This window comes from Megascapheus bottae, chromosome 7 (genome assembly GCF_031878675.1).
Source record: "Megascapheus bottae isolate mThoBot1 chromosome 7, mThoBot2.hap1, whole genome shotgun sequence".
Lineage (NCBI taxonomy): Eukaryota > Metazoa > Chordata > Mammalia > Rodentia > Geomyidae > Megascapheus > Megascapheus bottae.
Genome location: NC_143515.1, coordinates 52,837,546 through 52,863,446, shown reverse-complemented (window position 1 = coordinate 52,863,446; position 25,901 = coordinate 52,837,546). Strand labels below are relative to the sequence as shown.

Genomic DNA, 25,901 nt, shown 5'->3' with positions numbered 1-25,901 from the left:
AGTTTGGCCTAGTGGTAGAGTGCTTGCCTAGCATGCACGAAGACCCGAGTTCGGTTCCTCAGTACCACATATGGAGGAAAAGCTGGAAGTGGTGCTGTGGTTCAAGTGGCAGAGCTCTAACCTTAAGAAAGCCCAAGGACAGTACTCAGGCTCTGAGTTCAAACCCCATGACTAGCAAAAAAACCAAATCGGATCAACAGTGTAAAGGCTGTTTTGAACTCTTGATGATATATAAAGACACAAGAGAGAAAGTTTCATGTGTCATTTCATCTCTGTCCATTACTCAACAAGTTCTTATATAACCTAGATTTTTTTCCAGATTATATCAAACATTCTTTTAAAGGATACCACCTGCCATCTTTGAGTAAATAGAGGGCTCTTTTTCTTTGAATAAAGAATGATAAGTACTCCATCCCAGCTACTTGAGATGCAGTTATCAGGAGTCTCCTGATTCAAGTCTATTCCAAGCAAAAACTTAGAGAGACCACCCTGTCAACTAATGAGCTGGGCACAATGGGTGCAGCTGTGATCCCAGTTATGCAGAATGCACACAAATGCTCCACACCGGCCCTGTTTCTGTTTTAAGAAAGATTCTATCTGAAAAGCAGCTAAAGAAAAAAAGGGCTGGGTGTTGCCTCAAGTGGTAAGGTTTGCTGCCTAGCAAACATAAGACCCTGAGTTCAAACTACTATCAGAGAAAGAGAGAGGGGAGAGAGGGGGAGAGAGAAAGAGAATATCCATTTTTTTGTGGGTCATGGGGCTTGAACTCTGCGACTGGGTGTTGTCCCTGTCCCTGAGCAATTCAGCTCAAGTCTACCGTCCTACCCCTTGAGCCATAGCCCCTCTTCCCTTTTTCTAGTGATTAACTGGAGATAAGAGTCTCATGTTCTTTAGTGCCCAGGCTGGCTTTGAACCACGATCCTCAGATCTCAGGAGTGAGTAGCTAGGATTACAAACATGAGCCACCGCACCCAGCTATAATCTATATTTAAAAATTAAAACAGTCTAAATTTACTCTCTCCTAATTAGTCATTAATGTTTCCCATCATTATACTTAAGTAATGTGACCAGAAAGACAATTCTTTAAAATACCAACTCAGCCAGAGCTATCAAATGTATCATCTCAGTAAGCATGGTATACTTTTGAACTGTTTAAGTCTATTCCCAAAATATAAACCCTTTCCAGATAAGATTTGTTTCAAACGAAGACATTTTTATTTTTATAAAAAATTATTTAACCATCACAAACTGACCTAACCAGAGTAGCTGGAGAATTTTAAGGGACAGTTGGTGCCAATAAATGCTTTGGTGTTCTTAGGATTAAAAGGATTACGTATACACAGGTAGACAGTTTTCATTTCCACCTTGGTGCATCCATTGTAGACATTGCATTGTTTATGGCCTCTTAGAGCCAGGCTGCCTGAGATCTGGGAAGAACCATCCTCATGTTCTGAGATAGGTTCCACCCACACACTGAGAGGAGCCTCTCATTCAGTTCCCTCCAGGCACCAGGATACTCAGGGTGGACCCTTCTTGTCTACAACACTCACAAGCAAATGCATGTGAATCCTTGTCTAGTCTTTATAGCACCATACCAGAGGCCTGGAATGTTATGGGTGCCCATGGGGAAGTTAACAGGACCTGGCAGGAAGCTGAGCTTGTAAATGATGGCTAAAAATGGTTGACCAGTTGATGGATGGGAAGTCCTGGGTTCATGGTCAGACTCACTGATTTTAATATAAGGATTGGATAGCACTAGGCCTTCAGCACATGTCAATAAGCACATTTGGACTGAAAACAAATGTATGTTCACATGCTTCACACACCTAAACTTGTCCCAGAATGATACTGGTGAATACCTAGGTCTAAGAGTCAGGATGTGATCCTGGAGTACAGATCACACTTTTTGTTTTATAGTTGGCTCACTCATTGACTGGCCTTCCTTGAGTCAGTGTGGCAGATCATTTAGTTACTCTCTTGCTTACTTACTTAATTTGCTTTTGCCATGTTAGAGATGAAGCATGGGACTTCAACTATGTCAAGTAAATGTCCTACCACTAAGCTACATCCCCCACCCCATGTTTGTAGATCATTTAAAAGGAGCAAACTAGGCCGGGCACCAATGACTTATGCCTGTAATCCTAGCTACTCAGAAGGCTGAGATCTGAGGATTGCAGTTCAAAGCCAGCCCAGGCAGGAAAACTCTATGAGACTCTTATCTCCAATAAACTACTCAAAAAGCCAGAAGTAGCATTGTGGCTCAAGTGGTAGAATGCTCTCCTCGAGCAAAAGAAGGTCAGGGATAGCACCCTAGCCAGAGTTCAAGACACAGGACCAGCTTAAAAAAAAAAAAAAAAAAAAAAAAAGCAGACTAGACCAATGGAAATCAATTGTACTCATTCCCTATTGTTTTCTTTTCTCTCCCTAATCTCCCTCCTTCCCTTCTTCTGTCCCTCCTCTTCTGTCCATCCCCCCTCCCTCTATCCTTTCTCCCTTCCTTCCTGTCTTTTTTCTTTTTCTTCTATTGAGAAATGATAGACCTACAGTAAAGTGTACAGTTATTAACTGTTGATGGATTTTGACATGAATATATAATCGCATGTAACCCAAATAAATATGGAGAATATTGCTAGCATTCTAGTAGACTTATCAAGCTCTCCAGTCTGCATGACTCCTACCCGCCTAATGTGACAACTATTGTGACTATAGATGCATTATTATACTTAAGTCTCTGAAACTGACTTTAGAGATGAAACATTAAATGGCCTTCATATCTGGCCTTGCTTTGGGATGATATTGGATCTTCTCACTTTAATAACTATTATGATTATTATTGGGGGGTTAAATTCTCTCTGTTCATTCACTGAACCCTGAGGAACACAGATCGCAAAGTAGATATGTTTGCCTGTTTCACAGATGAAGAAACTGAGTCCTTGTGTTGTCTCATGAGGCATAGACATTCTGTGTCCAGGAAGTAGGGGAGTTTTAATACCTGTTTTTTGTTTTTGTTTTTGCCAGTCCTGGGCTTGAACTCAGGGCCTGGGCACTGTCCTTGAATACTTTTTGCTCAAGGCTAGCGCTCTGCCACTTGAGCCACAGTGCCATTTCTAGCTTTTTCTGTGTATGTGGTATGGAAGAATGGAACCCCAGGGCTTAATGCATGCTAGGCAAGCATTCTACCACTAGGCCACACTCCTGGCCCAGTACCTATCTTTTGTCTGTCACAGTCATGTTTTCTTGTGCCAACATGAATTTTCCTCCATTATTAAATAGAAAAAAATTCTGTGAAGCTAAATTATTTTTCAGATAAAATTGAGGCTGGTTCTCCCTACTAAAATTTGAGAAAAGATTCTAGAACTTTGTATCAGACCACTTTGCTACTACTGGTCTCTGTGTAAGTACTACTGTCCAATAACCACTGTTTCAGAAACTTCTCTCTGGAATGTATACTTAAACTTTGAAAAGCAAGTTTATTCAAGTTCACTAGCCAAAATGTACAAATACAAGGAAAGGAAAAACTTTACAAAGGAAAACACCCAAGCCTTTCTTTTATTCTTTTTTGTCCACACACTGCTTAAAGGAAACTCTGAGTAAAAAGATAAGCAATTCACAAACTTTCATGTTTTATACTGTTAACTCTCAATTGTGGGACAGCAACTGGGAAGTAGAGAAGCATTGAACTGTAGATCAATGAGAATGAGGGTAAAAGAACCTGGTGAGAGAGAGTGGGTCAAAAGCAATCCAGATTTAGCTTCTGTTAAGAAAAGGAATTAGGAAGTGGCACAGTGGCTCAAGGGGTAGGGAGGTAGCCTTAGCTGAAGAGCTCCAAGACAACGCCCAGATCCAGAGTTCAAGTCCTACAACCAACAAAAAAAAAAAAATCAAATATAGCCTTTGGCTATCTGACCAGCACCATGGCAAGAACAAGCACCTTATGAAAGGCAGCAAAAAGGGAGCCAAGAAGAAAGAGGCCGACCCATTTTTCTAAGAAAGATTGGTATGATATGAAAGGCCCGGCCATGTTCAATATAAGAAATATTGGGGAAACATCAGTCACGAGGACTCAAGGAACCAAAATCGCATCTGATGGCCTCAAGGGTCGGGTGTTTGAAGTGAGCCTTGCTGATCTTCAGAATGATGAAGCTGTATCTAGAAAATTCAAGCTAATTACTGAGGATGTTCAGGGCAAGAACTGCCTGACCCACTTCCATGGCATGAATCTCATCCGAGACAAAATGTGCTCCATCGTCAAAAAGTGGCAGACCAGGATTGAAGCCCATGTTGATGTCAAGACTACAGATGGGGATTTGCTTCATCTGTTCTGCGCTGGTTTTACTAAAAACACAACAATCAGATCTGCAACACCTCATATGCTCAGCATCAGCACGTCCGCCAGATCCGAAAGAAGATGATGGAAATCATGACCCGAGAAGGGCAGACCAATGACTTGAAAGAAGTGGTTAATAAGTTGATTCCAGACAGCATCGGGAAAGACACAGAAAAGGCTCGCCAGTCTGTTTATCCACTTCATGATGTTTTCTTGTGGAAAGTAAAAATGCTGAAGAAGCCCAAGTTTGAACTGGAAAAACTCACAGAGCTTCTGGTGGTAGTTCTGGAAATGCTACTGGGGACGAGAGCCGTGCTAAAGTCAAGTGAGCTGTTGGACATGAACCAACAGTCCAAGAATGTTTAAAATTCAGAGTTTTAATGGAAAATAAAAGCCCTATGTGTGGAAAAAATAGAAGAAGAATATGAATGATTGGCCTTGAAGGATTTCTTATCCTATAGATAAGAAGCAAGTATCTCGGCTTTTATGTGGTACTGTATCTTCCTCCTCGATGCTCTTAGTGTTTGGTAGAAAGAATGGTGCCTTTTGAAAGCAATGAACATATAAATAGATACGTATGTGAGACGCATTACTGTCTAACTCAAGTCAACAGTAAGCTCAGACGAATAGCACCAGGCCCTGCTTGTCTGAAAAGTGGTGTCTTTTTGTTTGTTTGTTTTTTCTATAGTAGGAATCAAACCCAGCACCTTGGATACGATAGACAAGTATTCTGTCCGAGCTATGCCCCAGTTCTGAAAGGTGATTTTTAACTGCTTGTTTGTTAATCCACTAGTGTGAAGAGGCTGATACTATTGTTGCCTCATAGTACAATGACTATAAATAGACAATTATCTGTAGAGAATTTCCTTTTAAAGAATATGGCAGTGTCATCCACTGATGTTAATATAAACAAGTTCCTCTTTCCCTATACAATCTTGTTGGCTCAGTTTCCTTGACTTTGCATCACATTTTACATTCATCTACTAATCTCTATGTGTGTTGACAGTGACTAAATCCAAGGCCATGCATTAGTGTTGGGGCTTTGGAGTAGAGGAAAGAGATCAGATGCTTTATCCCCAATGGTTCACATGTCACTAAGTATAAACTCTTTAAAGATTGAGTCTAAATGCTGTTGGAGCGTCCACTTTCCCTGGCAGAAATGTTTGTGTAATCATTGTGGGAAGTGATGTGGTGTAGTGGGATTATATATGATGAGGCAATCCTGGAAACTGAAGATATTTCGCCACTAACAATATCCATTTCATTGGTAAATGTGGTAAGGATTTTTAAAAAATGCTTTTTTTTTTTTGCTCGTGAGGCTTGGACTCTGGGCCTGGGCACTGTCTCTAAGCTGTTCAGCTCAAGGCTACTGCCCTACCCTGGGCCAGGGGGTTGTCTCTGTCCTCTTCAGCTCAAGGATACCACCCTACCCCTTGAACAACAGTGCCACTTCCAATTTTCTAATAGTTAATTGGAGATAAGATTCTCATGGTCTTTAGTGCTCAGGCTGGCTTTGAACCTTGATCCTTAGATCTCAGCCTCCTGAGTAGCTAGAATTACAGGCATGAGCCACCATGTCTGGCTAAGAAAAATGCTTTTAATATACTTCAGTCTTTAGGAATATATCACTTGGTCTACACTGTGGCACAAATAAAGACATTTTGGCCATTATCTACAATAATGCCTACTTCAACTTCTAATTCCTAATTTTTACCCCCCCATAGCAGTTTCCCAAGCACATCTTCACTGCCCTGCTTAATAATATGGATGAATCTAGAAAAATGAAACTTAGTTGATTTGTAGTGACGTTTATCTAAATGGTAGTAGAAATGTCTTTCACAATTGTATTTGAGAATGAATTGAAGGTGATTATTAGAATTCCTTCATTCTATAGAACTCACTAACCTAAGTAATACAAAAAAATAGGCATAGTCCTTATTGTGTGGTTGACAAAGAAGAGTGTTTCTTTCAGACATATTGTGATTCTTTAGAAAGTGCTTTGGAACCAGTTGCAGATAGTGACTTTCTATAGACATTTTAGACAACCATTACCAAATTGAAAATAAAAGTTTGAGTTTATGGAAATCAGTTCATTTGAAAGGGTGAATCTTTTCTGCAGTCTATATCAGTCCAGAGTTTGGTTGTTACAGGCAAGGTGTAAGTGAGGAGTTGGGGTAAGGGGTGAAGAATCAACCTCCTGCATATGATTAGTGATATAGGATCAAGACAAAGGAAAAGTAACTTCATCTAGATGCATACAATTAACTGAAATATTAATTGCATAGAGATACTTAGTAGGTATATAAATAAAGACCCTGTGAGAAAAACAAATGGTAATCCTGTGACCATGAGTCATTCTAAATTCACATTAGGATTAAATAAGCATGAAACCAGAGTCCATTTCATACATAAGTCTCACCGGAACAAAATGAAGTGAAAAATCAAAATCCAGTTTACATGTCTCTAAGTGAAGTGCCTGTGTTAAACGATTAAGAATTACTTGAGAAAAATTAATCTGTGGAAATAGCATGGCAGATATAAGCGGCAGGGTTATGCTGCCAAGCCAGGGACTAATACCCTGGCGGGTTGGTGCTTGCTCTGTGGGTCATGCAGTGTTCTTCTGTCAGCCTGGCATCCAAATTTGGGCACAGACAACTTTAGGTTTCCAGAAGAAAATTACTTAATGAATCTTTCTTTAGTAAGTATTTCAAGGTGGCTGCCATCTTGGAAGTAGATTCTGATGCAAACCTGAGCTACATAACAAGACCTTATGTCTAGTGGATGGACAGACAGATGGATATGTACGTGGTAATGGTGGTAGGACCCATTTTTAGAGAGTTTGGTGGACTAAACTCTCAGAATTACACAAGCTTACCCACAGAGAAGCTTACCCACAGAGGTGGCTAGTAAGTACCCAGTAAGTCCTGTCAGTAAGCTCTGCTCTAGTAAGTGCTAGTAAGTCCTGTCACTGTGATGATGCCCAGACAATTCTGTGGTTGGCCCCTCATTTCCCAAGTCATGGTGCTAAGACTTAAAGTAGTGCCTCCTGTAAGTCATCTCACAAAAAAGCTTGGGTATGGGCCAGAGTTTATCCCAGCCTGGATATTAAAAAAAACTTGTACTCCTTGATATTATATCATTTATTCTTATATTGGAGGAGTGTCTCCTTCTGAGGACAGAAAGGACAAGGCCAAGAAGAGTGCCTGTTCCTCTATTGATAGGTGGATGTGTGAATGAAGTATTATTTTCCTGTGGAAGGAAGCAAATGGACTAGGTAAGTGTGGGCAGCTCTGGCCTGGGAAAGCCTGAGCCTCGGCTCCCCATCAGTTTCCCATCAAGGACTCAAGCCAGCTGTGGCTTCTCTTTGGAGGTTACCCTCAGACTCTACCTATGCTTATACCTACCCCCAGTGTCTGTGGAGCCCAAGGCTGGGTTCCACAGCTTGGCAGCTGCTTAGTTTGATGTTGTAAGACTCGCTGCTATTTGGATTTATTATCTTAATTGTTTTACAGTTTAAACTTATGCCCTACAGTGATTTTCCATCAAATCAGAATATTTATGTTTATTTTTTAAAAAACAGAGTAGGTATGGCTGTGGGTGTTTATCATGCCAGCTAATCTTTGGCAATACACACTATTTGCCAGTCATCAACAGACTGGGAAATTAACATTTATTGAACTAACATCCACCATTAGCTCATGAAATCGTGATCTTTTTTTTAGCCTGATAAAATGACAGAATTTGCTTTTGTATACTTCTAAGGTCTCAAGAGTAATTATTTTCATTGTATTTGTTGTTTCCATCACATTTAAGTATAAATCATTGAATTGGTAAAAAATAAATTGCAAAATGGAGAAGATACCAGCCAGCAACACCTATTGTAATCTGATAAGTCACGGAGAGGTGCATTTGTGTTGTTAGATGCACTATATATACATGCAATCTAAAATATAAAATAAGATTATAAAAATAATTATTCTAATTAATTGTTACATATGAGTCATACCATACACTTTATTATTCATAAAATTTATTGGCATATATAACTCACTATGACTCCTTATAAATGCTATACTTTAGTTATGTTTTTTAATTAACTATGCACTTTATTTTATACATATCTTATTATGCAATAATAAGGTACACTCACATTTTGCATAACAGTTTTGGTTAATAATAGACCATATATACAACTGTGGTCCCATTATATTGTGTGAGCAAATGATGTAGTAACTATCTTACATTGTATAAGTAACCTTGGTAATGTTCAAACCACAATAAAATCGCCTGATGACACAGTTCTCCGACCTGTCCCCATTGTTAAACAATGCATGACTGAATATATGATAACGACGTGAGGCAGAAGAAGATTGGGAGGTACATATTGCTTCGGCTCATTCTCCTCCCAGATAACTACCTTGCCTCATAATATGCTTTACTAAAGAAAAAGGCACCACATAATTCTCAACATAGCTCGTATCTGTAGTTGTAGTTGTTGTTGTTGTAGTTGCTGTGGTTAGACCCAGGGCCTGGACACTGTCCTTGACCCATTTTGTGTTCATGGCTAGTACTCTACCACTTGAGCCATGGTGCCACTTCTGGGTCTTTCTGAGTAGTTTATTGGAATCTCACAGACTTTCCTGCCTGGGCTGGCTTTGAGCCAGAATCCTCAGATTTCAGCCTCTTGAGTAGCTAGGATTACAGGTGTGAGTCACTGGTGCCAAGCACAGAGCTGAATCTTTATAATTGATTCACTATTCTTTATATTATGCATCTTTCATTCCATGTGATTGCATATGTGCTTTATTATGTTTATCAAAAGATAGCATGATAAAATTTATAATAATTGATCGCTTGGCTTTTACTTGAGATTCATAAGCTGGAGCCCCATTCTACGATACACAAGCAGAGCTCCCCCTGAGCTGGAACACAGTGATGGATTTTGTGAGGAGACAGAGGAACCAGGGGAAAAAAACAATTAACAACAGGCCGCATTATTATAAGGGTTAAAACAGAGAGGATGTTCTTACTATCTCCATTAAGACTGGGTTATTTGGGAATTTGCTATTCTCTGTCTTTCTCTCTACTCTCCCCTCCCCTTTTCTCTGTCTCTCTCTCGCTCTCATTTTTCTCTCATGATTTCTGGAAAGGTCAGATTACTCAATTTCAAGCTCGGTGATACGAACTTGCACAGTGAGGAATTCTTGTTTGGTTGGACCTACTGAAAGAGGACCCAGTCCAAACAAGTGGCCTCTGACAAATTTTATTTAACACTTATGAAATAAGTATTGGGTGTGAGTAATACACAGTAGATCTATAGATCCATAGAAAAATGGAAAGTTAATGTTGCCCGGCACATTTTTCATCAAAACAATGTTGGCTGAATTTTCACTCAAGTTTCAGGGCCATACAAGATGCCATGGTTTCTTTCTGGAGGGCTTCCTGTTATAGATACAGACCACTGGAAATCTGGTTAAAATGTTTGCTTTCTGGCTGAGAAATTCCCTTTCATCACCCTTGTCATTTGTGTTCCCTTGTTCTGAATCATTTACTGGTTTTCTGACTTAACCCCCACACTAGCTTCATTAACAAACAAAACACAGACTTTACATAGGTAGAAGTTAATACTCAATCCTTGAGAATACTCTGGAATAGTAAAACCATATTCTAAGTGTGAGGCCTTCTGTAGTCTGTGTGCACTCCACACCCTCAGAACACTGCCATGGCCTGAAGTCATCCAAAGAGAGTAGGTGAAAGAGCATTTTCCTGAGGCAGAGATGGGTTAGCTTTGCTGAAGTAGCCCCATTCATTGAACATGACTCACTGATATGTCATCCACATCTGTGGCCAAACACCTGCCCTGGTGTGAGGACCGTTCAGCTGGAGACTGCCAGCAAAGCTGGGAATAAACAGCACTCTTGATTTCAGCTGAATGACATGCAGAAAACCCAAAGTCCTTCTCCAAGAAAATCCTACAGTAAAAAAAGAAACCAAGGAAGCAGTGGACTCCAACACAAAGGCCATGAGGCATGCCTAGCTGCCAGCACCAGCAGCAGCACTGTGCCAGTCTCCTGCAACTGCCCTATCTTCTGATCAAGCTATGTACTAGGGAAGTTGTATTTCAAGTCATACGTGTCCACCTTAGTTCAGTGACACTGAGCAGATTTGCAAGTAGAAGAGCCAGACAGCCAAGTCCTTCTTGGTCAGAAGACCAGAACTGTGGAGAGCATGCAGGTCTGTGAATTTTCTCCAAACAGGGTTCTTCCCGATTATCATGCATAAGGCCATGTCTCCCGCCGCCACTTTCAGAGTTATTGCTTTCTTTTCTTGTTTTCCCTGACTGGAATTCCGGAAATCCTCTCCCTCTTTTCCATTGGCAGGTTTGACTTTTACAGTTCTTCACTTTCCTAAAGCTGTTCACAAGGTCAACCCTGGTATATGATACCTCTAATGATCTGGATAGTCTTTCCTCAAGCTAGACTAGTAAATTGGGCAACAGTGGCTCACCCCTGTAATCCTAGCAACTCAGGAGGCTGAAATACAAGGCTTATGGTTCAAAGCCAGCTGGGGTAGTAAAGTCCTTGAGACTCATCTCCAATTAACCATCAGAAACCTGGAAGTAGAGCTGTGGCTCAAAATGGTAAAGCACTAGTCTTGAGCACAAAATGTCAGGAACAATGCCCAAGTACTGAGTTCAAACACTACAACTGACCCCCCCAACACACACGTGTGTGTGTGTGTGTGTGTGTGTGTGTGTGTGTGTGTGTGTGTGTGTGTATCTACTACAACTTACTATTGTTACTGCTAAGATATAAGTCTTGGGCTTGTTTGTGGTACTGGAAGCTAAATTTAATGTCTCAAGCATGCTAGGCAAATGCTCTGTTATAGACTTATCTGAATACCCCTGGCCCTGTGACTATTTTAAGTTGGACTATCAAAGCATAGAAATAAGATATAAATAACTATAAATAAGGATAAACAACTTTATCTCCCTGTGTTACCACTGGTTGAAAGATTCTGAACCATGGAATTTAGGGGTCCTGAGGCTGACTGAATATGCCTTCTTGAGATGCTGCCTTGTCCTGGTTTTCTGCTCTAATGCAAGCTCTTGCCATTTAGCAGTGATATTCCCTAACCCTTTTCTCTTTACACCTACACTCACTTTCTCCAGCTCACTCTTTCTCATATAATCACTCAGTCAACATATCCAATAGGATCTCTCCAATGCATCCACACTCAGCTTTGTGCAGACCAATCTGTTGGTCTGCCCTTTTCCAAACTGCAAAACCTGGATCTCTCTGACACATAGTAGTTTCTCAGCAAATATTCACCAAGTAGAGCTTAGCTATATGAACTTCCCCAGGTTGTATCCTTCTGTGTGAAGACTTTGGATCTTCTTGGCCTACCTCATCCTCTCTAGTCCACACGTGCTCCTCCACCTCTATTAGCCTTATGTGCATGGGCCTGCACCCTTTCCCAGCGTTCAGCTCCTTAGACATATGAAGGTTCATTTTCATTTGCACACACACACACACACACACACACACACACACGCATGCACACGCACATGCACACACATTTCTGACCAGCTGCAATGTACCACATAGTCTGAAAGCAAAGACCCTTCATGGCCAAATTAAACAAATACAAATGTGAGATGTCTTTTTAAAAAGAATAATAAAATCTGTTTTCTGTCCTCTGAAAGGTCAGTTCATTTTCAGCTCCTCGGCCTTTCAGGAGCCCTCTGATATCTTCCACGTAGCTTGGATGACCTCCCTGTTTGTAGGAAGACGTGCTTTCCCTACATCTCCCTCGATGTGTATAGAGTTACATGTGTGTATCTGCAGCTCTTTATCTGGCTGACCTGCGAGATTTGACCATTCTCCTAGCTTGGGACTTCTTGTGTAGTAGACATGGGAGATGGATGTTAACTAGCTTTTACGGCTTCTGGTCTTGACAAAGTTGCTTAAAGGATGGTTTTCTGTTTCTCCTGCCTGGAGTATTGGATCCTGCATTGGATTTTGCAGACCACTTCCACCAAGCTCAAGTCACGCCCCCCCCCCACACACATACACACACCAGAAAGGTTACTCCTGGTCCTTTTGCCGGCATGGCCCTTTCTGTGATGACAGAGTGTTGGCTAGACTGGGAATTGCATGAGCCCAAAACAGGCGAGTCCAGCAACTATTGCCTTCTAAGGACAATGATTATGTCCTTTTTGTCATCTACTATAGATTGCACCAGCCTCAGGACTCTGGCTTTGTGTCCAGTTGTCCCTCCAGATCCCAGGCCCCTCTTTGAGTGTCTTCTCTCTCAATATCCCCAACGCCCAGCATAAACCCAGTCTTCATTTAGAAGCCCAAGACATACAAGATTATTATATAATAAGACCAGATAGTCAGAGGATCTGTTAGTTCTTATAATCATGCCACTCACTGGGACATCACTAAAAAAGACTAAATAAAAGTCCTGCCTATTATTATTTCATTTCAGCATCCATTGAACACCAAGTACCAGGCACTTTGCAGGCCTCTAGGGACTAAGCTGTGAACATGAAGACGTAGTCCCTGTTCTCATGGAGTTCATGTGAGGGAAACCAGTAACACTGCAGGAAATAAACAAGAAGAATAATTACAAATTGTGAACAATTCTCTGAAGGAAGTGACCAAGGTGCTGTGGCTGAGAATAAAGCAGGGGTTGGGAGGGGTTGGGCAGCTTTAGAAAGAAATAAGCTAAGGGAACTTTTAGGAGAAGAGGGTTCCTGGTAGGGACCTCACCGGCACACAGTTTATTCTCCAGAAAGACAGAATGGCAGGTCCCAAGGCAGAAAAGAGTTTAGTGAGCTGGAGCAACTGTGAGAGCCCCAAGTGGTTGGATAACAGAGAAAAGTAGAACCTGGTGATAAGGAAAAGGGGCCAATTCCAGAACCGGAGTAAGGAGCTGGATGCCATGCTGTCATGGAAGCTGCCAGAAGTGTAACAGAGCAGCTATGGTTTCATGGGGCCTTTTCCTGACTATAATAAGAGCAGGTTGCTGGGTGCAATGGGTCAGACTTAGTGGCTCACCTTTGTAATCCCTGTTACTCAAGAGATCTGAAGACTACAGTTCAGAGCTAACCTGGGTAGAAAAGTTCATGAGACGCTATCTCCAACTAACTAGCAAAAAGTTGGAAGTGTGGCTCAAGTGGAGTAGCGCCAGCCTTAAGCAAACAAGCTAAGCAAGAGTCCAAGGCTCTGAGTTCAAGCCCTAGTACTAAGGGGAAAAAGTACTCGTTCTAGGGTGCATCAGACTGTGGCACCTCAAAGGTTCTTCACAGACCCATCATTATGAAAGCCAGACCCAGAGTGGAGCCAAAGGTTGGATTCCATATAGGGTCCTTTATCAATGGTTCTTTTTGTTGTTGTTGTTTTGTTTTGTTTTTGGAACTGGATTCCTGGGATGCCAGTAAAGAATGCCAAAAGGCTCTGTCTGATTTACATTTTGTATTAATATGTCTGCTGACAAAAATGTGCTCCAGAGTAGAAAAGGAAGCATTTGGTATGCAGCAGTCAGAATGACAAATTCAGACTTCCAGGATCCAGCTGTCTGTGCTTTCTGGGATGGTGAACTGCAAGGATCGTAGGGATCCAGCCATCTCCTATTATATTTGAGGAGAGTAAATCCTCAGGGAAGCCATTTGTGTGAGGTCACTTTCATCCTGAGTTCTAAAAGGTGAACACTGAACCCTAAATTGCTTTCTGAGGAGAAGGTGGATGGGGGACTTAGAGAGGACAGAAAACTATGCCTGCTCGTCATGGTGGACAGGGTGAAGCCTGTGACATGTCCACTAGTGGGAGTCAGGATGTTATCCAGAAACGCTGAGGGCTACAATGTACTCTCTTCATTCTAGATTTTTAAAAAGATATTGGATAATCATGCAATCCGATGAATTAATTTGCAATAACTCCAAGTCTTTATTTAATGCCCACGTACAACCCTAGGTTATGTATGTTGGCTGTAAGCCAGGACAGAATTTGACAGCTCAGGTTTCTAGCTATCTGTAGAGTGATAGGTTGCAAGTCTGCTCTGTAGTGATACTGACCATGTACTAGATGAAATAGAGGTCTAGCTTAGCAATTCAGTCCTCAAAGTGTGCTACTATGAGACAGAGACAGCCACCACCTCAGTGACAATTGTGCTCTCTATCCCACAGAAGGGTGACATGTGGACAACACTTTTTCCTCCTCAGGCCATATAGCAAAGTGGTTAAGAACAGGAAAATAATTAAGAGCATTTATATGTCTTAGGTAAGTTGAATAACCTTCAAACCCATTTTCCTCCCTTTAGAGAATATAGATGACAGCAGTCCTTCCAGCAGGGCTTCATGGTATACATCTGTAGTTGCAGCTCCTGTGGTGGTTAAAGAGACAGGAATGCTTTCGCCCAGGCATTTGAGGCTAGCCTAGACAACATACCGAGACCCTGTCTCAGGATATAAGAATAATGATAATAGTAGTAGTCTACCAGATTCATTGGCTAATTGTGCTATTTGATAAAATAATGGCTGTAAGACTTCCTACTAAGCTTGACATACAAAAGTACTTGGGGAAAAATTTTTAAAAGTACCTGTTACTTTTCTCCTAAATGATTAGGTTTTCCTAGGAAAGGATTTGGAGTGGGGAAAAAAATTTCCCTAGACCTAGAATGAGATATGTCTGTTAATTCAGTTAGTAGTAGTACTACTGTACAGAGAATTTGAAAAATCATTTTTCTTGAGCTTCAAAATAAATTAGCTTTTCTTTTCGAAGAAAGGGCAATCAGTTAATCTCCTCTGCCTTCCCAGTGGCCTGGGGTGGTCTTTGAGAGCCTTAGCATTCCTGAGCATGATGGGAGTTTCCTGATGCAGGGAATGCTGGGAGGGAAGTGCTGGCCAGCCACCAGCATTTGCCACATTGTTGAGGGGAGGAAAAAAATTACTTTTTTACTCTGTTGTGAAATGAGATATTGGTAAGATTTGCCAGAAATATGTCCATTGCCTTCTAATTAACTATAATCATTCACAAGTCTCTGTTATTTGTTCAGAAACAAGCAGTTTCTTTACCACCTGCCTTAAGGGCCTGCTCTCTTGTGATTCTTGGCATCTCTGAAATCACTTTCCCAATCTCTTATCTTCGAGTAAATGGAGGGATTTGCCATCATCTACATGGCACTCAGGTCTGAGCTATGTGGGGGCTGCAACATTAAAATGCAAGTCCTAGGTGTCAGCATGGGAGCTTTCCTTTTTCTGCTTCTTCTTCCTCCTCTTCCTTCTTTTCTTACTCGGTTTCCTCCTCCTCCTCTTTTAATAATCTTTATGTAAGGAGTTATACAAAGTAGTTCCAATTCAACAAATGCATATTTTTCAAGTGAAGAGTTGGCCCCTTTGTTAAATGCTTTGTGGTTTATAGAAGAAACAGTTTCTGGCTCTTGGGCCAGGAGTTTGGCCTAGTGGTTAAAGTGCTTGCCTAGCATGCATGAAGACCCGGGTTCGATTCCTCGGTACCACATACATAGAAAAAAGTCAGAAGTGGTGCTGAGGCTCAAGTGGTAGAGCTCTAGCCTTGAGAAAGTCCAAGGACAGTGCTCAGGCCCTGAGCTCAAGCCCAGGACTGGCAAAAAAAAAAAAAAGAAGAAACAGTTTCTGCCTCTTATTCTTGGGGAATCTACCATCAACTTTTAATTTTTTTTTCTAGGTCATGGGACTTGAACTCTGGGCCTGGGTACTGTCCCTAAGTTCTTCAACTCCAGGCCACCCACCCTATCGCTGGGCATGGGCATTGTCTCTGTCCTCTTCAGCTCAAGGCTACCACCCTTCCCCTTGAGCCACACAGCACCACTTCTGGTTCTCTAGTGGTTAATTGGAGATAAGAGTCTCAAGTTCTTTAGTGACCGGGCTGGCTTTGAACTGAGATCCTCAGATCTCAGCCTCCTGAGTAGCTAGGATTGCAAGCATGAGCCACCATGCCCGATTCTACCATCAACATTAAAAATAAATTTATTGTTATTATAAAGGTGATATGCGAAGAGGTAACAATTATATAAGTCAGGTAACAAATCCATTTCTTTTTGGACAATGTCACCCCTTCCCTTGCTCTCTGTTTTTTTCCTCCTGTCCTCACCCACATATTGTATTATTTATTTTCAACATAGTGTCTAGTGAGTACCACTGCTGCATTTGGGAAAGTAGATTTTCAAACAGGAAAAATTCTACTTAGATGACTGAGATGCACTGTGAAATGTGAGGAAAACACATTGGTAAGGTTACCACTTACATCATTAGCTTTGTCTTCGTCATGACTCCTACCCAAGAGATCTCTGTGGTGTAGTAGATGGTGGCCACTGAAAGATGAAGATTCCAGGCTGGAGAAGTTTAAGCATTGAACACTCACATAATGCCCATCTTGGGCATTAACCTGTACAGCTCTGTGTCCCATGTCTGTCCCACAGTGGGGTGCAGGGTGGGGGATGTTATGTTCTCATGCTTGGTGTCATTTCCAATAGATGAGAAGCAAGGGAAATCCTGTGGTTTGTTTTCCCCCCTCTGAACTAGGCTGAAGGAGCGTGTGTGTGTGTGTGTGTGTGTGTGTTTGCACATGTACTTTACTTTGGCGACTTAAACTAAATAAGAGGTAATAAGTATTTTCTGAAGAGTTGTTGGGGGAATCAGTGAGTTACCTTGGCAGGGATTGTATTTTTTTTTTGCCACTTCTGGGGCTTGAGCTCAGGGCTGAGCACTGTCCTTGGGCTTTCTCAAAGCTAGCTAGCTTTGAGCCACAGTACCACTTCCGACTTTTCTTGTTTCTGGTACCAAGAAACCGAACCCAGGTCTTCGTCCATGCTAGGCAAGCACTCTACCACTAGGCCAAACTCCCAGACCAAGGATTGTATACTTTAAGAAATGATTGTTAGGGATCACTGGAGAAGGCAGAAATTAGGGGTAACTATATATTCATATATATGAAGCAGTGCTCTAGGTCTTTCACATAGTTTGCATTCTTCAGCCATGGCAGTTGAATGTCTACTTAGCAGATACAGAATCTCAACTGGCCAGATCTTTTGGGTCAGCTCATTCCAATCCAGCTAGGGAGCATCAGAGCTGGGATTCAGATTCAGAACTGAATCTGAACTCATTTCCCACCCTGAACATCAAAGGGAGGCAGGTCCAGCTGTGGCACATGAAGCCTAAATACTTTTCAAGTCATTCTACACATGTTTACGAGTGGTCTCAGTAGTTGGTTTCTTTTCAAAGCATACTGCCGGAGATGTTGCTCAGTGATAGAGCACAAACTTAATGTGCACAAGGCCCTGAGGTCCACCCCAAACAAAGAAAAGGAAAGAAGGAAGGGAGGGAAGGAGAGAGAGGGGGGAAGGCACAAACCTTGGTTGAAAGCACAATTTGATTTTTGTCTTGGTCTCAATACACCCCTGGATACAAACATCTTCCTATAGCAGTTCTTTATTGCTACACCATCCTCTCTTTACTTGAGAAGCTCGTTTTTACCCGTCTTTGTTTTTACTTTCAGATCCCTCTTTCTTTTCTCTCTACAAGAAAATTGCACGCACAGTTACTTTTCAAAGACAAGTTTTATCTTCTGAAATCAACTCTTAGGTTTCATTTTATTGCTCATTAAATAGGTTTTTTAGAATGCATAACAGTATATTGTTTAGGGAATTTCCTTTCTATTTATTTATTTATTTATTTATTTATTTATTTATTTATTTATTTTTGTCAGGGTAATGTAGAGAGGGGTTACAGTTACATACGTCAGGTAATGGGTACTTTACTTCTCACGCATTGATACCCTTTCTCCTGTTTTTGCCCCCACTTCCCGGGAATTTCCTTTCTTGATGTCTTTTGGTTTTCTGGAAGAAGTCTGCACTCCTGCCCCTGGGGAGCCTTGGTTATGCCATCCTGCTTCTAAATCAATCTATCTCTGTCAGGACCTATGACCTCATGCCCTCTGTGGTCACCTTCTCACCATGGAGACTTCTTTTCCCAGACCAAAGGAATCTAGATACACAGATCAAATGAAGATTTCTAACTCGTACATCTTACCTTATATGTAAAGGTGGCCACATGGTCAGTGTCTTATGCGATCTTTAGCCTGTTTCCTTATTTTAAAAGGTCGGTTGATGATGTCAAACATCAGTGACATCATCACTACGTTAGTGGTTAGAATTACTGTCTCCAAGGGAAACATTGGCAGATGACATACCAGGCAAGCACACCCTTTTCTTTTAGCCAGAGCATTGCTCCCAATCCTCTAGTTGGTTTAATGATCCCAACTAGGCCATCTTGGTGCCATGATCACTGCTTAAGGATTCTTAGAATGGTAGTGGTTCATCACATTTCCTGCCAGGGATGTCTGGCAGAGTCTGGAGATGTTTTGAGCATCACAGGTAGAGGATGGTACTAATGACATCTAACATAGAGACTATGGATGGTGCTAATAGCCTGCAGTGCACAGGATAGCCTTGCGACAAAGACGGTTCAGGCTCTCAATGTCAATCTGGCCCCAGTGTGCTGAGGTTGAAACACCCTGTACTAGATGAAAACCAAAAGGCCTGCCCCTATCGTTTTACCCACAGTGTGTATTCCTTGTGTTCCCTGGCAGCTTGGAGAAGAAGTATAATTTGAGGAAATTTTTTTCCAGTCTTTTGACTAGTGGGAAGAATAGGAAGGCAGCTGTCAATCCAGATGGGAAAGCTTATAATGGAGTTATTCTGCCTGAGGGAGAGATGGTGGAAGTGGCCTTCCTAAAATCAAAAGCTACCTCAACATGTTTATCACCAATGTTATTTAACATTGTTCTGAGTTAATACAATCTGACAAGAGGAATAAACAAGAAATGTAAAAATTAGAGCATTTACTATATTGGTAGAGCAAAAACGATGTAGTAAGAATCAGTATAAAATATATTTCTGTTGCCAGACAGAATATGTGAAGAATGTAAGGAATAATTTCATTTACAAAAAAAAAAAAAAGGATTTGGGTCAGGAGTTTGGCCTGGTGGTAGAGTGCTTGCCTAGCATGCACAAATACCCAGGTTCAATTCCTTTTTTGGGTGGTTAATTGGAAATAAGAGTCTCATGGACTTTCCTGCTGGGCAGACTTCAAACAGTCCTCAAATCTCAGCCTCCTGAGTAGCTAGAATTACAGATATGAGGCACTACCACCAGCCTATAAGGTTCTTTTTTAATGTGAATGTCATCTGACCATTCCTTGGGTTCGGTCTATGTCTTTATGGCTACTGGGGCCCAACCATTCAGGACACTGCAGAGATGGAGGAAAGAAAAAGAAAAGGAAAGCCCTTTCTTTAACAAAAAACAAGACAAAAACAACATAACATATCCATATATGATTGGCTACAGCTTACTTGTGTAAGTACACAAGCTTTAAGAGAAACTTAATTCCAGTTTATACTACTTGGCACAAAAAGAAAATTATCAACATTTTCTGCCTGAAACAGGAGAAAATGAATATTATGAAAATTGGTGATCTGCCATAAAAAGCAACAAGAAATGTACAAGATCTATATGAGATAATTATTAAAGTGCTCCAAAAGAACACAGAAAATACTTAACAAATGGAAAGACAAATAGCATTATAGGGTAGGAAGACTTACCATCATAAAAATATCAATTCTCCCTGAGTTAATTTATAACTCTGAGCATGTTCCCAATAAAAACAGTACCAGGAACTTTTTAAACTAGACAGACAATTCTAAAGTTCATATGGAAAAATAAACAAGAATAGTCAAGAAATTTTGAAAAAGAAAGGCACCAGTTCTGCTGATGTTAAACATACTATAAATGTGCAGTAATTTAAAATTGTTGTCTTGAGCAAAATTACAGAATAAAGAACACATAAAAAATTCTAAATGCTGGGCCGGGAGTATGGCCTAGTGGTAGAGGGCCTGCCTAGCATGCATGAAGACCCGGGTTCAATTCCTCGGCACCACATATATAGAAAAAAGCCGGAAGTGGTGCTGAGACTCAACTGGTAGAGCTCTAGCCTTGAGAAAGTCCAAGGACAGTGCTCAGGCCCTGAGCTCAAGCCCTGAGCTCAAGCCCAGGACTGGTGCAAAAAAAAAAAATTCTAAGTGCATCTGGAGATTTAACACAAGTTTTTAATAAAGGTCATATTTCAATCAGTTCAGTGAAGGGAAAAGAAGCTATTTATATTTAATACATGAGATTATTTCTACATATCTGGAAATAACTAGAGTATATACATTCTGCCTATTATCAGAACATATTATCTTTATTTCAAATGAAGTAAAGATTTTTAATTTTTATTAAATCAAAAGCACCAGAAAATATATTGGAAGGACTCTTTTATGTGTAAAAACTTTACAAATTAAGACCAAAAACATTCCAAAACAGAAAATTAAGCATCCCTGCATTTACATAGAACTAAATAATATTAGTAAAACCATCACAAAATCACATCAAAAGACAAACTATTAACTGAGAAAAGTATTTTCAGTTCATAATGCACTCGGTTTATATTCTAATATAGAAAGAGCTCCTAAGAGCAATAACCAGTAAGAAACAGTCAGGCACCAACGGCTCATCCCTACAAGCTGAGATCAGAAGAGCAGAGTTTTTTCATAATAACAACAACAACAATAGTATTAATAGAGGAGAAAGATGACTTATCTAGGAACTAGATGAAGAAGAAAATGATTACTGTCTATCCTTGCATGCTTTGAGGGTTTTTTTGGAATATATGACCTATTCAAAATGAAAGCTTTAACCAAATCATTAATAGGTAAATGGAATAAGTAAAGATTAGTCAGACTGGCTCATCTATGGGAAAGGGGGCTATTTTTTTTTGTCAGTCCAGGGGCTTGAATTTAGAGCCTGGACACTATCCCTGAGCTTCTTTTTGCTCAAGGCTAGCGCTCTTAGCACTAAGCCACATTCCCATCCTAAGAGGCTTTTTTATTTATACACTTTCTATTAAAAAATAACCCCACTCAAAATGTCCCAAGCCTCCAGAGTACTAATGTATTGGAGGACTAAGTACACAGCATCTGATATCTAGATAGTCTCCACTCTGTAAAGCTATCTGTCAGCAGATTTGCTGTGTACCTACTACACATGCCTGGCCTAGACACTTAGGAGTTCTCCAGAAGAAAGGCTGCCACCCCATCCTGTCCTGAAGTTGGACCTTAGAGCAGTCAAGTTGTGCTAATGCGGTGGTACCAACTCTCCTCTCCGGAGATGCCCCTGGTGAAGCGGGAGCCCTGAAGCCTTGTAGATGATGGGCTAAGTCTGCTGATACATGCCTGTAATTCCAGCTACTTGGGAAGCAAAGGTAGAAGAATTGTGGTCAAAAGCCATACAAAAGCACAGTACCCTATCTGAAAAACAAAGCAAGGTGACTAGGATATGGCTCAAGTGGTAGAATGCAAAACACTGAGCTCACTCCCCATTAGCACAGAGAGGAAAAACAAAAGCAAAAACAAACCCTGGAGGTGTACAGGTATGGAATTCCCCAGACAGAAATGGGAAGTTAAAGTCAGGCATCATGGGATAGTTATGTTGATAAGAGGAGAAGGGAGGGAACTAAGGGAACCATTTTACATGGCCTCCATTGTTCCGTGTTCCTCATAAAGACCTCCTCTCCCAGTCTCCTCACAAGCATGGCCTGGCTTTTCTGTGCTCTCACTCTGGTGATGCCCCATTCATGCACTCTTCCCACAGTGACCCTGGAGCCACTCAGGTTCATCCCACAGGGACAAGCACTTTTCTTAAGGAAACTGAGGGAAAAGGGTCTAGTGACCACCTTCCTGGCTCCCGGATGTATTATGAGCCGCACTAAATTTTCTGGCCACAGACTTACATTCCTTGTAGGAATGTAGAGTTTTCAAGAAATTTAAATAGAAGCCAGGTGCAGTGGCTCACACGTGTAATCCTAACTACTCAGGAGGCTGAGATCTGAGGATCACAGTTTAAAGCCTGCCCGGGCACTAAAGTCTGTGAGACTCTTATCTCCAAAGAAGTGGCACTGTGGCTCAAGGGATAGGGCGGTACCCTTGAGCTGAAGAGCTCAAGGACAATACCCAGACCCAGAGTTCAAGTCCCATGACCGACATTAAAAAAAAAGAAAAAGAGAGAGAAAAAGAAAAAAAAGAAAGAAAGAAAGAAAGAGAAAAAGAAATTAAAATAGAGGGGAACTCTGAGGATGTGATCATAGGCGAGAGTTCAGATATTCATGGCAGGGACCTCCCTGGGTCACAGCTGGGGGCAGCTCCCTTACCTGGCCCCATATGTCCTGCAGGCTCAGCAAGTGCTCACACTGGAATGATAGCTTCTTCTTGAGGGAAAACCCAACGCAGGAAACAAAGGGATGGATGTTGTACATCTTAGTTCAGTTAAAGGTGGAGGAAGAGCAGGCAGAGGGAAAAATTAGAAGTTTACCATCTCTGGACTACCTTTGTGGTGTGAAAGCCCAGGAAGAGACAAGGGCAGTGCCTGATGAACCCAGATTCTTCCATTTGGTAGTTTATAGCCACAGAAGGGCCAGATTCAGGCTGACATGGAATCTTTGGACTCTTCCACTTATTCAAAAATTAGAGCAAGTTTTCCCTATGATTTGATGAAGTCTTGGTGTATTGTTTTTGTTTGTTTGTTTATTTATTTTATCAAGTTAATGATGTTGGCCTGCAGGGAGAGGGTCAATTCATGTTACAGCTAGAAGGTAGAATAGGGTAGTTCAGAGTTGACATACCAGCTTTGGGAGCAGCAGATCACCGATCACTTTGAACAAATCACTTACCTATTTCTGCTACCTTCTTCAAGGGTAGTGTCGCATCAGGGCACGCCCTCCCTAACTCAGGCCCTCCCTAATTCAGAGCATGAATGCGGTGCTTGCTAAATCTCGAGGTGCTCTCATGAATTCAGTCAAATAAAGCAGCATTGTTCTTGTTAGGATCTTTGTGCCTGCTGTGTAATAAACCTTGCAAAACCCAGCTCTGGATATTAGAGCACAAAGAGACATGGAATTCAGCTGAGCTCAGATTGCCAGTCTCCCAGAGTTGGAACGCCTGCAGATAGGGGTCCAGAAGGCCCAAGTTCCCCCAACATAGTCTTCCTGGAGACAGGGAATGGAGTAATATCACCGCTTTCAACTTGTCCACAGTCTATTCTGTTAGTCTTTCCCATTAGCCTACAGGCAGAATATGTCATCCTGATTTGACCATCAGCCCAACGAAGTGACTACACTGGAGCCATGCCACAGTGAATGCTAACATCTCAGCCCAGGGTATACCTCTGATTTCCCATCTTCCAGCCAGAGCTGGACCTTGAACATATACAGTGCCAGGACAGGGGCCAGGAAACCCAGCTCCAATGGTTCAACTTTGTTGTGTTCCCTGTTCTTTTTGCAGTTCCCAAGCAGTTGCTTAGAGCAGCACATTTTATATAGTTTTCTTTTTTTCTCAAGGACTTTCAGCCATAAGCGGAAATGGGGTCATGGATGTGAGGCAAAGAGGACTGAAAGCACTTCCTGCCCCACCTCCACTGGAGCCCCGGTCCCTGGCAATGGCTTGAGCGCAAGTCCAGACAACAGCAGCTTCACGAACTTTCTGATCTCTGCATACAAAGGGATAGGCCTTTACACCACCCCTTACTCAAGAATAGCTGCTGAGGGAGGCCCAAGGTGGAACCTCCATTGAAATAGTCAGCAATCTTCTACAAGCCAAACTTGAGGTTTCTAGGTTTGGGAAATTCTTACCCAGAGCCCTAGGTTTTGCATAAGATTTTATGAAGAATTTCAAAATGTAAAATACGCTACAAAGAAGCCATACTGGTTTAAGGGCATCATACCCTGTGGCTATCCCCTTCTGCACAGAAGAATGTGGGTCCCTCAGGTCCAGATTATTTCAACCAGTGTGCCTTCCTTGAGCCTCCGCTTAACCTGGTGCTCCCAGAACCTGATCCTGCACACACCCTGCCACCCAGAAGGCACTGCTCCCATTGATCTCAGCATGGATTTCAACCTTCTCTTCCTGATACTCCAGGATCTTTGTGGCTGCTCGCAGCACACCTGTCTTGCCTCCTTGTTCTCTCATTTCCTCATCACCCTTTTGCATCCTCCTCCCCTTCTATCCCCTCATCAGCCTCCAGTTCAAGCCTGGTCCACATTGCTGACATGGAACTGGCCAGGAGCTCTCTACCACCCTGCAGCTCTAATAGTTGATGCTTTGAGTAGTAACTCCTGGCTCTTGGGTGGTTTTCTCTGATTTATTGACAATGACACAGGTTAGCCTGGTTGCCTTAGCTGATTAGAGGATAAAGATGAAAGATTAGCTTCCTTTTTCTTTCCTAGCAGCGCCTAAACAACATGAATGTCAGTGTACAGTGAGACTTCCCTAAGTGGCTACTATTAAACTCAACTGTTGTTTTTTATATATTTTTATGGCATCCAGGGCTATGTTCATGATAGGCAAGCACTCTACCACCAAGCTACATCCCAGCCTAAACTCAGCCGTGTTGGTACACTCTTTAAGTTGTGTTAGTTCCTCCTTTTTGCAGGAAAGATGCTAATACCACTGGGGGCTAACCAACTGGGCAGAGCTGCCTAAACTGAGGTTGGCCAACCCTCCTCCAGGACTTCTTTTTCTGGAAGTTTCCCTAGATTATGTGTCTCTCCAACTCAAAGAAGAGGACGCCAGGATGCGTGAGATTAACCTTGTGCTCTTGGCCTGCCTTTCAGGGATTTGAAACTGGACAACATCCTTCTAGATGCAGAAGGTCATTGCAAGCTAGCTGATTTTGGAATGTGCAAGGAAGGCATTCTGAATGGTGTGACCACCACCACATTCTGTGGGACTCCAGACTACATAGCCCCCGAGGTAAGATCCTGGTGCAAAGAGCTACCTCTTCTTAGGGTCAGGGCTGAGCCAGAGGTCTAACACAAAGTACTGAGCTCATTGAGTGGTACTGAGAGAACACTCTGGAAAACCAGGATGGATTCTAGAATGGTAAAACAGGAAAGGTTTGAGATAGAAGAAGGTGAATGAATTAAGAATAACAGGTGATTCTCCATGTCTAAGTGATGGCTTATGGGACATCATCCCTCTTCTGTAGCCCAGAACCACCAACAAAACTGACTGAGAGAACAAACAGGTTTGCACTTCATCAGAAGAAAGATGCACCATTCATAGAAACAGGCAGCAAGTAGTTTCCTCAGCTATCATTTTCCAGCAGTGGAACGAGGACATGTTTGTTGTTTCTATTATGATGACAGTTCCACACCATGGGTACACAGGATAGAGCAAGAAATAGACAGAGCAGAGATGCTCATTGTGATCCACACCTCACCAACAGTTTTCCTTGCATTACAGTTGTTTGGATGCTTTGCTTAACAAATATGAAGCCCTTGGTTCAATCCCTAGTCACACTCACACCCCCCACACACCCACACACACACTCTCAAGACACAGAAGATGGGAAGGAAGTATCAATCCTGTTAAGTGTTGCCCTTGGTGATAAGGTATCAGCACACTGGAATTTCATGTCCTTTTTCAAAGCATTGTTTGGACAC

General features: G+C 41.8%; 1 protein-coding gene and 1 pseudogene across 2 annotated transcripts in view; both read left to right on the top strand.

The window, feature by feature from the left end:
- LOC150060795 (small ribosomal subunit protein eS1 pseudogene) overlaps positions 1–4,755 on the top strand; it is a 28,732-nt pseudogene extending 23,977 nt beyond the window's left edge.
- Prkce (protein kinase C epsilon) overlaps positions 1–25,901 on the top strand; it is a 479,841-nt gene that overhangs the window by 420,724 nt on the left and 33,216 nt on the right. For both annotated transcript variants that reach the window (XM_090337014.1, XM_090337015.1), the window contains exon 12: positions 25,071–25,209. In XM_090337014.1, coding sequence (XP_090193140.1) covers positions 25,071–25,209 — 139 coding nt within the window. The remainder of the gene's footprint in view (positions 1–25,070; positions 25,210–25,901) is intronic.